The following is a 12,946-nucleotide window of genomic DNA, read 5'->3' on the forward strand; positions in this document are numbered from 1 at the left end:
CTGGTGTAAACCTTGCAAATTTTTGTTATACTTTCTGTGTTGTTGTTTGGTATAGACATTCAAACTTCACAGAACTCAGGGCGTGGCCCAGATTAGGTTTACTGTCATTTCTTTTAAAATCTATCTTTCTATAATAACTCCCTGTGTGGTGTTAGAATTTTTAATTGTTTTTCTAACCTCTGCTACTGCTTTTAATGGTCTGTTCATTTATAAATCTACTGCTGATACAGGGTTTCATTCCGAACTTTCATCCCATGGATGCACTTGACCTGCTGGAATTCTCCAGCAGATTTTTTGGTATATAAATCTACCACTGAATTGCATTTCTTTCATTTCAATTTAGTTCAGTTTTTACTTTTTTTTTAAACCAAAATGCATCATGCCAGATCTCTTTGTATTAAAGATAATTTCTCAGTTAACTGCCCAGTTTGCATTTTCTATTACTCTTTATTCAGTTTTTTTTTCTTAGTGTTAAATATATCCTTCAGATTTGTATCCTCTGCATATTTTTCTTATTTGTTCCTTAGCCCAAGTCATTAATGTAAGCTACAAATAATTGTAACTTTGAAGAGTTCCCTGTAAAAGACCACTTTCTAGCATCCTGAAGTATGATGCCCATCTTGAATCACTGCATTATTATATGGCTCACACAGTGATATCAGAGAGTAGCAGGTTAGAGCAGGACAGCGTTAGATTTAAAAGGGAACTTAGGGCCATTGAGATTCCAATGATATTATTGCTCTTGTTCTTGGCAGTGGAGAGGAAATTGCAGACTAATTCATGAGTGTTGCAGGGCACATTGTAAATTGTCAATACTGACTCCACTGTGAGTGAAAAGCAAAGGGAGTGACCATTTTGAAATATAGTTCCTATGTGGACAATTTGGCCCACAATATGTAACTTTTATATTCCTCGTTAACTTTTGTATGAATTGATATTTAGAAAATGGCTACCTCATCTGAAAACTCTTCATGCCTGACTAACCCTGGTCATGACCTGAAGTTCAGTGCTCAGTTTTCTTTAAATCCTCTGTGTAATTCAACAGTTCTTTTTTCAGAATTGACATTCAATAAACAATAATCTGTAACTTTTGGTCATTTGCAGCAGCCCCTTTTCTACAACAGCAGTTCTCAGGGGAGCATAGCATGATTCTGTAGCTTATGATTATTGTGCCAACGTTAATCTGACTTTCATAAACACTAAACATATGTAACCAGATAAAACTATGGCCCTTAAGCTTACTGATAGAATGCACTCAATTTCCTTACACTTACTCACTTGGTTTAAGGGCCCCTTATGCACCCCACTGACTGAACAGCAATTACTCCAGATTAGTTTTGCACAGATTTTATCTAAATTGACTTTCTTTCATCATTGAGAGCAGCACAGAAATAAGGAGCTTAGCAGCTCAGCATGCTCATTAACCAGACTTACACATGGAAGAGATTTGTTGGCAGTTTATAGACACAGATTCATTCACATACACGAACTTGAACTACATTCTGAAATATCAAAAATAGGTGAACTTATTTTAACCCAGAGTCATTTAACAGTACAACATTATCTTATAATTCATGTAATGAGAAAAGTTCCTATTAAGCTTAAAATTTAATCTTTGAATTCATTTAGCATGGTCTGCATGAATGAAAATCTCCTTTGTATTTATTATTAATTCACAGGTAAATATTCCTATCAAATTATGTTGCATAAGTAAATGCAACAATCATTAAATGAAAGGAATCTATTACTGTACTCTAAAAAAGGTCCTGCAGATGCAACTATCATCATTTTATAGATTGTACAAACCATATATAACATTTTATAACCGCTACCTGGATTAAAATAAAGCCAACTGATAGATTAAAATTAACGATCATATATGTGTAACAGTTTTGATCAAATAATTTGAAGAGGATCCTAATGTTGTTGAATATTATGTGTTGATCCAATTAGTTACTTAACTGCTAATAATAGCTTTGACTTCAAAACCAGAACCCAAATAAAGGGTGTAGCAAGAGGATAGAGGATGAATAGAGAATATTCTTAATGCCCAGTCTCAGGCTATGTCCACGCTACACTGGATAATTTTGAAAACGAAGCTTTTCTCTTCGTTTTGACCTTCCGTCCACATTGAAATGGCGTTTTCAGCCCCCGAAAACGGAGATTTTCAGAAACGGTCTCCAGAGTGAATAAATCTGAAAACGCCTAATATCCGTTGCAGTGTGTACGGGGTAACCGGAGCTTTTTAAAACCGCTGTCATGAGGTGCCACAACAGATGGCAGCAGCACAGCATTTCATTGTTTTATTATTATTATTATTACTTTATTGTCGCCAAACAGTTGGTACAATCATCACAGCGATGTTTGATTCTGCACTTCGCAGAACCTAACAATTTCAGAACAGGCAGCAACAAGACAAGCCAGAAGAGTTAGAAATGTACTCACCAAATACTCACTTTGCCCTGTTTTCTGTCCTTGCTTGTATGAAGGTAAGGACAGAAAACACCCTCCGCCACCTCCAGTTTAAATTCCATGCGGAATATTTTGGAAGATCAAGAACCAAGAACCAAGGCGGTTTACCTATTTATGCAAGTACTTCTCTGACAATAGATGTGTAACAGCCTAATGTAGCATTGTATGGAAATACAAGATAACACTGATGCAGACATGTTTTATACATTTAACAAGGTACTTTATTAATGCAACAGAGTTAGTCAGTTTTTCAATCTTCGTCGTCAGCCGGGTCATACTGTCCGTGAACTCCCTGTCGGTTGCCTCCATACACTCCAGTAATTGTGTTTTTTTTAAGTTTTAAGTCCTCCTGCGCGAGAGCCAAGAGTAATTCCTTTCAACTTTTTCTAATCCGTATCTGGACAAACGCGCACCAAGTATACCATCTCCACTTCGCTTGTTTTCTGTGTGTCCTGCGCGTGCCCAGTAGGAGGAGATTCGCCCAAATATCCGTCTAATGTGGGCAGAGATATTTTGAAAAATGCTTAGTGTGGACGCCTGTCATTTTTACCCGAAACCAGCGTTTTCAAAATTATCCGGCATAGTGTGGACGTAGCATCATAATGAATACAGGTGTCACATCATTAGGGAGCTTATGCACTCATTGTGGGCAGCAGAGATCTGGAAATTTGGTGGGGGGGGGGATGACAAGTGTAAAGTCACTACCATTGTAGAACCAGAAAAGCAAATACTTTCCTCATAGCTACAAAAGTTTAAAAAATACAATTTTGGTTGGTGGTTTTACTAAGCAGTCAATGCTTTTCATACAGTTTCTAAAAGATGGGCCCCATTTCTTTGGCAATGGAAGCAAATTGCAGGGGAAGAAGGTAATGAGCAATGGGTACAGAATGGGCACAGGCAATCTCCTGTTAAATCCGTGAGTTTTTTATTTAGTGGGAAATCAGAGGATTGGGAAGCTTTTAAAAACCAAAGAAGGCAACTAAAAAAGCCATAAGGAGAGAAAGGATGAAATTTGAAGGTAAGCTAGCCAGTAATGTAGAAGTGGATACCAAAAGATTTTGCAGTTATATAAAGAGTAAAAGAGCTGAGAATGGATACCGGACCACTGCAGAATGACATAGGAGAGGTAGTAATAAAGGACAAAGAAATGGCGGACAAAATTAATAAGTATTTTGCATCAGTCTTCACTGTGGAAGACACTAGCTGTATGCCAGAAATTCAAAGGTGTCAGGGGCCGGATGTAAGTGTAGTTGCTATTTCTACGGAGAAGGTGATTGGGAAGCTGAAGATCTGAAGGTAGATTACTCACCTGGACCAGTCGGACTACACACCAGGGTTCTGAAAGAGGTAGTTAAAGAGATGATAGAGGAATTATTAATGATCTTCAAAGAATCACTAGACTCTGGAATGGTTGCGGAGGATTGGAAAATTGCAAATGTCACTCCACTCTTTCAGAAGGAACAGAGGCATAAGATAGGAAATTGTAGGCCAGTTAGCTTGACTTCAGTGGTTTGGAAGCTATTAGAGCCTATTATTATGGATGAGGTTTTGGGGTACTTGGAGATAATTGATAAAGTAGGCCAAAGTCAGCATGCTTTCAATACGGGGAAATCTTGCCAGACAAATCTGTTGGAATTCTTTGAAGAATAATAGGCAGAATAGACAAAGGAGAGTCAGTGGATGTTGTTTACTTGGATTTTCAAAAGATCTTTGACAAGGTGCCACACATGAGTCTGTTTGCCAGGATAAGAGCCCATGGTATTATAGGAAATACACTGGCATGGATAGAAGATTGGCTGACTCACATTAGGTAAAGTGTGGGAATAAAATGGGCGTGTGCTGGTTAGCTGCCAGTGACTAGTGTCGTTCCACAGGGGTCTGTGTTGGGACTGCTTTTCATGTTAAAAATCAACAATTTGGATGACAAAATTGATGGCTTTTTGGCCAAGTATGTAGATGATACAAAGATACGTGGGGTGTAGTAGTACTGAACAAGCAGGTAGACTGCAGAGTTCCTAGACAGATTAGGAGAATGGACAAAGTGGCTAATGGAATTTAGTCTAGGGAAGTGTATGGTTATGCAGTTCGGTAGAAGGAATAAAGGTGTTGACTATTTTCTAAAGGGTAAGAAAATTCAAAAATCAGAGATGCAAGGGAACTTGGGAGTCCTAGTGCAGGATTCCCCAAAGGTTAATTTGTAGGTGAGTCAGTGATAAGAAAGGCAAATGCAATATTGTCATTAATTGTGAGTGGACTGGAATACAAGAGCAAGGATGTGATGACAAGGCTTTATAAAGGTTTGGTCAGACTGCACTTGGAGTATTGTGAGCAGTTTCGGCCCCTTATCTAAGAAAAGATGTGCAGGTATTGGTGAGGGTCCAGAGGAGGTTCATGAGAATTATTCCAGAAATGAAAGGGTTAATATATGAGGAGCATTTTGATGGCTCTGGGCCTGTACTCAATGGAGTTTAGAAGAATCAGGAGAGATCTCACTGAAACCTATTGAATATTGAAATGCCTAGATAAACTGGATGTGGAGAGGATATTTTCTATAGTGAGTAAGTCTAGGACCAGAGGGCATGGCCTCAGAATAGAGGAACATCCATTTACAGCAGTGATGTGAAGGAATTTCGTTAGCCAAAGGGTGGAGTATCTGTTGAATTCATTGCCCTGAACAGCTGTGGAGGCTAAGTCATTGCTTATATTTAAAGTGGAGGTTGCTAAGTACTAAGTACTGCATCAAAGGTTATGGGAAGAAGACAGAAAAATGAGGTTAAGAAATCAGCCATGATGGGATATCAGAGCAGGCTGAGTGGCCTAATTATGCCTCTGTATCTTATGAGTGATAGATAGATGGAGGATGTAAAAGTGGAAATGTTTAGAAAAGAAAAAAGCTTGCATTATTTTTCCTTCTGGCAAGCCTGAATTCCTAATCAAAATAATTCAGCTCATGGTTGCTAAATCAGATCTAAACTGCTGCATAATTTGAGAGTTGATTCCTTCATGGAAACTTGGCAAGGCAGAGCATCAGTGCTGGAATCTGTGCTTGTATTTAGCAATGGGCAGAGTTAAAGTCCAAACCACCAAACAATGCCAAGTAAGTTTGAGAGTCGAGCATTTGATTATGGATACACAACAATCCCAGAATTACTTACATTTTACAACAAAACGTAGGCCAATATTTATGAGAACATTTGTTCATCTTAATAATTTTCTGTACAAAACCATTAGCTTATATCAGCTATAAGCTCTATAAACCTTACCTTTTATATAAGGTTTATTTCAGAAAACTAAAGCCTTGTTGAACTGACATAGGAATGTATCAAAAGTTTCCTTGTAAGCCAGTCTTGTAAATTTACAATGAAAAGATTGCAGCATAGAAATTGCCATTCTACATGGAGAGCCATGTTTGTAGCTCACATGTGCCTCCCCCAGTCCTTTCCCTCCTTACCATACCCCATCTTCATCCCATGCTGTTCTCCATCACATACTTACCTTGTTTCCCTCTCTGACGTACCTCAACTATTCCCATTGCTAGAGTTTTTCAATGTAAAAATTGAAGTAAATTTATTATCAAAGCATGTATGTTTTATCATATGCTACAGTGAGATTTGTTTTCTTGCAGGCAATTTTAGGGACATAATGAAATACCATAAAATTTGTGAAAAACTATATATAAGAAAAGACTAACAAACAAGCAATGTTCAAAATAAGATGAATTCTGCAAATAAAAAGTAATAATACTGAGAACATTATTTGTAGAAAGTGAGTCTGTTGAATCTATTCAGAGTTATGATGAGTGAAGTTATCCACGTCAGTTCAGGAGGTTGATTGTTCAAATATAAAAACTGTTTTTGAGTTTTAAGACCATAAGACCACAAGATATAACCATATAACAATTACAGCATGGAAACAGGCCATCTCAGCCCTTCTAGTCCGTGCCGAACTCTTACTCTCACCTAGTCCCACCGACCTGCACTCAGCCCATAACCCTCCATTCCTTTCCTGTCCATATAACTGTCTACTTTAACTTTAAACGACAACATCGAACCTGCCTCAACCACTTCTGCTGGAAGCTCGTTCCACACAGTTACCACTCTCTGAGTAAAAAAGTTCCCCCTCATGTTACCCCTAAACTTTTGCCCTTTAACTCTCAACTCATGTCCTCTTGTTTGAATCTCCCCCACTTTCAATGGAAAAAGCCTATCTACGTCAACTCTATCTATCCCCCTCATAATTTTAAATACCTCTATCAAGTCCCCCCCCACCAACCTTCTACGTTCTAAAGAATAAAGACCCGACTTGTTCAACCTTTCTTTGTAACTTAGATGATGAAACTCAGGTAACATTCTAGTAAATCTTCTCTGTACTCTCTCTATTTTGTTGACATCTTTCCTATAATTCGGTGACCAAAACTGTACACAAAGCTCCCAATATGGCCTCACCAATGCCTTGTACAGGATCAGAAGTAGGCTATTCGGTTCATCAAGTCTGCTCTGCCATTCAATCATGGGCTGATCCAATTCTTCCAGTCATCCCCACTCCTCTGCCTTCACCCCATAACTCTTTGATGCACTGGCTAATCAAGAACCTATTTATCTCTGCCTTAAATACACCCAATGACTTGGCCTCCACAGCCATTCTTGGCAACAAAGTCCACAGATTTAATACCCTCTGACTTTTTACAATTATATTTTACAATTTAATCTCTGTTCAAAGCAGCTTCCCTGGGTTCCCTATTGGCTTAATTGCTATTATTCTTATATTTAAGTCTTATAATTTAAATTTTACTTGCAACTAGAGTCTGTATTTCCTAATCAAGCTATTTCATAATCTGAAATCCCTCTGTAAAGTCCTCCCTAATTAATTTCTGCAGTTGATATTAAAATGTTCAAATTTAGCAAAGTAAAGTGTTTTCTTGTGCTTCCTTTGCAGTGCAGTGCAACCTGTGATACCGGAACAAGACATCGTAAAGTAACATGTATCAACCAGAATTCAGAAGAAGTGCATAGTATTAAATGTGATGCAAGCAAAAGACCATTAAGTGTGGAGCCGTGCAATAATCAACCTTGTGAATACATCTGGATTACAGGAGAGTGGTCTGAGGTAGAAAAATATTTAAATTAGTTTGCAAAATAGTAAAGAATGCTTGACCCTATTTGGCTTTAAATGCAATATCTTCTGCATCAGAAAATGCATAACTTTCTAAAAAATCAATATCTCTCATGGCAGAGTGCGCTAAGTTTCTAAAATTGTGTTGAGGGTTTTTACCCTGAAAATGTAATAGTATCTAGATTGCTCTCAGTATCCAAAATCAAATAAGAAATACCTGTTTTTATCTTGGAATCAGTCTGGACACTAATTTCTTGAGGCTTCAATTCTTAAAGTACTTCGTTTCCTTACTCACTTGTCATTTAAAACGAATTTACCTTCTGATTTAGCAATGGCTTTCTTACTGCCATAAGTCAGTTTTGTTTTTCACTTAGGAGTATCACTGTGCTACCAAATGCACCTTTAGCCACTGTGTAATAGGAAAGCAGGGAAATCCTTACTTTGATTGCCGGTGGAAGTGGAAAGTGTATGATCAGCCATCTTTTTCATTCTATTGAAGTCATAGATAGGATATGTCTTAATTTACTTATGTACAAAAGCATAAAACTACCTGTTAAACAATAAAGCCAAAGAAACTGAATGACACCAATTCACTAAAGTCGTGCTATTGATGGGGAGTACATTTTTGAAGATGGACTGGGATACTGGGACTATTTTCACTGGTGTTCTAATGGAGTTCGAGAAAAGATGATACATCAAGTTGGTGAGTCAGGGAACTGCTTAGTTAGAATTTTCCAAAGAGCCAAGAGGATCTTTGGAAGTGGGAAAACACTCACTGCAAACAAAGTTCAACTTCCAACCTTGCTTACATACAGTATATAAAGCATATGAATAAATAGTAAGGGTGTTCTCACAATAAGGAAAGTCAAGTTCTGCTTACTTATCAGTTTCTCAAAAAAAAATCAGAACGCTCCCTACTAACAATGCAAATGGACCAATTTCACTTCCACACTTTTAATGGCACAATTAGCCTCCTGCTGCCTCTACAAGTTCTGTGTTGATCTTGAATGTGGTGGGTTGTGGGACAAGATTCTTCATGTTTGCATGCATGTGTGTGTCTGTGTCTGAGCCTGTATATTCGTTTGCCTTGTCTGTGCTTCTCTGTATAAGAGCAAGAAAATATAGAAGGGCAAAAATAGACAAGTCTGAGAGATTGAGAGTATTATTCTAATAAAAAGGCTACTGAATGGGTACTCTTGATGTGTCAGCAGGAAACTGCTACGTGGCTGCCTTAGCTAAGCCTCCTGTTGGTAAGTTTTGGAATGTAATGCTGGCCTTATTACATTCCTGCAATAGATGTAATTGGCAGTTTCAAGTTTCCTTTATGAACTTAAATGAACTTTAAGACTACTGGGCTATCGTTGAACATAAATGTAGATTTTGCATTACCAAACTCATTTCAGTAATAGCTTCATCTCACACTTTACAAACATTTGTTTAAATAAACAAGTGTTGTATTGAAGAGAGGAGGCGGGTGGGCCATGGAAACCTTTGTTCTTTGCTCCTGTGTTTACATGAGGGTTTCTGTATAGTAACAACACCCTAAGGTGCTTGGTAAGGATATTAGCTTGTCAAACATTCATATCAGGGAACAAAAGCAAAAAAAAATCAATAAAGAGGTGCAGTTAAAGGAGCATCTTAACTAATGACATGTAGTGATGATTAGGGAGTGTGTTCCAAAATTCAAATGCAGCAATTAATTTTAGGATGTTCGAGACGGTGCTGTTGGGGTGTACAGGTATTTTAAGTGATTGGAAGGCACAGAGTCATAGAGTTATACAGCATAGAATGACATCCTAACTCAGGTAGACCACCATGAGAATGATTGTAGGGTCAATGAAGTGGTAACAAAGGTTTCAACAGCCGATCAGCCAAGTGCAGAATGATGTTAAGGAGATGCATGTAAATATTATTTGTGCTATTATTATGCAGGTCTGTTAAGAGTCAAACAAAACCACAAATATACAGACAGCCATGTTCAGCCCCAGGTACAAAACATATAGTCAGTAGGAAGAAAACAGATTTTGGTTGGAACTTAAGAAAAAACGTTTTAAAAAAACTTAACTCAACACATAGAAAATGTCTGTTCTTTCACTCTTATTTCAAGGGGCTACATTTAGATGATAAACAGTTTATAGTTAACAATAGATTATTAGCAGATGTCTGGAAATAATGGTGATGACATAGGAGAGATGCCTTTACAAGGTACTCTCTGGCTACAACACAGTGGAAGACAATAAAACAAGAAGAATATGACTTTATAGATGTGACTGCCCCCTGGACCTAGTTGGATTGTGGTTATGAGAGACTGAGGATGATCTGATCAGCACTTTCAAAGACTAACTTTAAGTTGAGAAAATTAAGGGAAGTTAATTTCTGAAATTAAAAAGTAATCAAAGATAGTCTTATCTGTGATTCCATGAGTGGAATAATGAGGTGACATTAGATACCAAAATCAAAGTGTAATTGTGAAATGTGAGCTGGAAATGTATACATAGGTAGAGATGAAGGGAATAGAAGAGAGCATATGATGAATACAAATTGAAATCATTGATGAGAAATCACTCAGTGCAAAGGCTGAGACAGTAGCCAGCATTTTCATTTCCACAAGGTGGGTACGTTAACTGAATTTCTTCAAAGTAAAGTTCTTATCAATGACCAAGCCTTCTAGCATATTCCTGCTGAAACATTTATAAGTCAAAGCTGTAATAATGTTTCAGAGATGCAGATCAGAAATTCAATATGCTAAAAATCTTTAAAGTGAGCCTATTAAGCTGTGTCGGCATGAGATGGTGTACCTGATGACCAAAACACTCTGCTGCCATACTGTCCTTTAACTGTAATTTCATATCTAGTCCCTGGATGAACTTGTGTTCGGAGGACAGAAGCACTCTGCCAGTATATGACATTTTAATAGCAATTTCAACATTCTGATTTTAGTGCCTCACAAAGGCTGTAGTCAAATACAATTAATTTATATGAGATTAACAGCAGAGTGAACCAGAGCTCAGCAGCTTTCATTCCATTACGTTGTTACAATAGAAAATTAGTTTAACAGTATAACTTTATTTCCAGTGCTCAGTTACTTGTGGAAATGGCTACCAACAAAGACTTGTTTCCTGCAGTGAGGTTTACAATGGTAAGGACCTCTACGAATATGGCTACTATCACCAGATTACAACTAACTGCCCTGGGACACAGCCGCCAAACATCCGAGCCTGCTCTGTCGGTGAATGCCCTGTTACTGCTTCATGGCGGGTTGGAAACTGGGGAAGCGTAAGTTCATTTCAAAAATTTTCAGAACACAAGTTCAGACCTTACAGTTGATGCAAATTTAACAGTTTTTTTTTGTTTGCTCTGATGTTATATTAATGCTTTGTGAAAGGATTTTATATGGTATGTTATTTGAATTATAGTGAGGACATATGGGTTTTGCTTAAAATATATCCAGCAAAACAGTGAATTTGATTAGAACAAGAACTATAAGCAGGAGGGTGCTATACAACCTCTTGAGCTGCTGTACCTTTCAAAATGATCATAGCTGGATCTCTACCTCATCCACGCATGCATAGGAGCAAAGTCTTCCCCAATAAACATAAGTACATGTGTCTATGTTTAAATGTGTATAGTTTATAAATGTTTAGAATTTCCGTCCTAAAGCAACCACATTTTAATTCTTGCACAAGTGCTCCTCCAAGTCCATTTCCTTGTCCGGTCCTTGAGACCATAAGATATAAGAGCAGAATGAGGCCACATGACCCATCGAGTCTGCTCAGATATTTCAGCATGGCTGATCCAATTCCTTCTGAACCCCAGTGTCCAGCCCTCTCCCCATATCCCTTCACACCCTGACTAATCAAGAATCTATCAGCTCGGTCTTAAATATACCCAACGACTTGGCCTCCACACCCGCCTGTGGCAACGATCTCCACAAATTCACGACTCTCTGGCTAAAGAAGTTTCTCCTCATTTCCATTCTGAATTGATATCCCTTTATTGTGAGGCTGTGTCTTCCGGTCTTAGGCTTGCCCCGCTAAAGGAAACATCCTCTCCATATTCTCTCTGTCAAGGCCTTTCAACATTTTCAATGAGATCCCATCCCCCTCATCCTTCTGAATTCCAGTGAGTACAGGCCAGGAGCCATCAAACACTCCTCATATGATAAGCCATTCAATCCTAGACTTATTTTCATGAACCTCCTTTGAACTCTCTCCAATGTCAGCAGATCCTTTATTATCCTAGATAGGGGCCCAAAACAGCTCACAATGCTCCAAGTGAGGCCTCACTAGTGCCTTAAAAAGCCTCAACATTACATCCTTGCTTCTATATTCTAATAATATCCATCCTTAGTATCCAACGTTTATATTGCATGCTTAAGGTTTCATAGCTACATATATTTTTTGTACCTAATAATCTTTGGAGATTTTCTCACACCAAAAAACTAGTGAGGTAATATACATTTATTTAGAGATAGAGCATTCTGGCCCAATGAGTCCATGCCCCCCAATTACACATATGTGATCAATTAACCTACTAACTTGTACATCTTTGGAACTTGGGAGGAAACCAGAGCATTCGAAGGAAACCCACATGGTCATAGGGAGAAAGTACCAACCGTTTGTAGACAGCAGCAGAATCGAACCCAGGTCACTGGCGCTCTAATAGCGTTTTGCTAACCACCATGCCATCGCATCACCCTACTGCATATTGCCACGGGAGAATCCTCTTTACAAGTGGATGAGAAGTCCCACATTATGATGCTTCTATGTGCCTATCATAAATTTCTCCAAACCAAATTTTATCTCTGATGCTTTCTGAAAGATTATTCTGATTCCTTTTTAAAAAAGAATTGTGCACTAAAGCTTCATAGATTTGAATGCCGGTCAAATGATTTGCTCTCCTAAACCTTGATATGACAGCAAAAAAGCCTCTTGCCAGCAGTATTAAATATGTTAAAGTATTAACTGGAGATAAATATCAGACTGGAATATTTATACAGTTTCTATTGCATGAAAATACTTGTTTAATCATTATACTTCGTGATTTACATTGATTTTATATTTAGTGCTATTTACTTCCTTTTTTAAAATTTTCTTGTAAGTGTTCAGCAACTTGTGGAATAGGAATCATGCAACGCTCAGTTTACTGCTTAACAATTGATGGACATTTAAGCAATTCATGTAGTTCAGACGTTAAGCCAGAAGAGAGGAGAACATGCCAGAATGGAAAATGTAAGCATCTGGATTATTAAGTCCATTTTCACATCACCATCTGTTTTCTGTTTGTACTGATGAAAATTATCATGTATAGAGTCTGTTTTTGCTTGTTCTGAAGTACTTGTTCTAAAGTATAATTAAAACCA

General features: G+C 37.8%; 1 protein-coding gene and 1 long non-coding RNA gene across 5 annotated transcripts in view; one reads left to right on the forward strand and one right to left on the reverse strand.

Annotated features, from left to right (window-relative positions):
- Positions 1-12,946, forward strand: part of adamts9 (ADAM metallopeptidase with thrombospondin type 1 motif, 9) — a 266,041-nt gene that overhangs the window by 202,035 nt on the left and 51,060 nt on the right. For 3 of the 4 annotated variants that reach the window (XM_063067960.1, XM_063067961.1, XM_063067962.1), the window contains 3 exons: positions 7,408-7,578; positions 10,660-10,860; positions 12,686-12,815. In XM_063067960.1, coding sequence (XP_062924030.1) covers positions 7,408-7,578; positions 10,660-10,860; positions 12,686-12,815 — 502 coding nt within the window. Of the gene's footprint in view, positions 1-7,407; positions 7,579-10,659; positions 10,861-12,685; positions 12,816-12,946 lie in introns of those variants that run through there. The other variant, XM_063067963.1, reaches the window with a different exon arrangement.
- Positions 1-12,946, reverse strand: part of LOC134356811 (uncharacterized) — a 106,661-nt gene that overhangs the window by 38,523 nt on the left and 55,192 nt on the right. The gene's annotated exons all lie outside the window — the stretch shown is intronic.

This window comes from Mobula hypostoma, chromosome 15 (assembly GCF_963921235.1).
Source record: "Mobula hypostoma chromosome 15, sMobHyp1.1, whole genome shotgun sequence".
NCBI lineage: Eukaryota > Metazoa > Chordata > Chondrichthyes > Myliobatiformes > Myliobatidae > Mobula > Mobula hypostoma.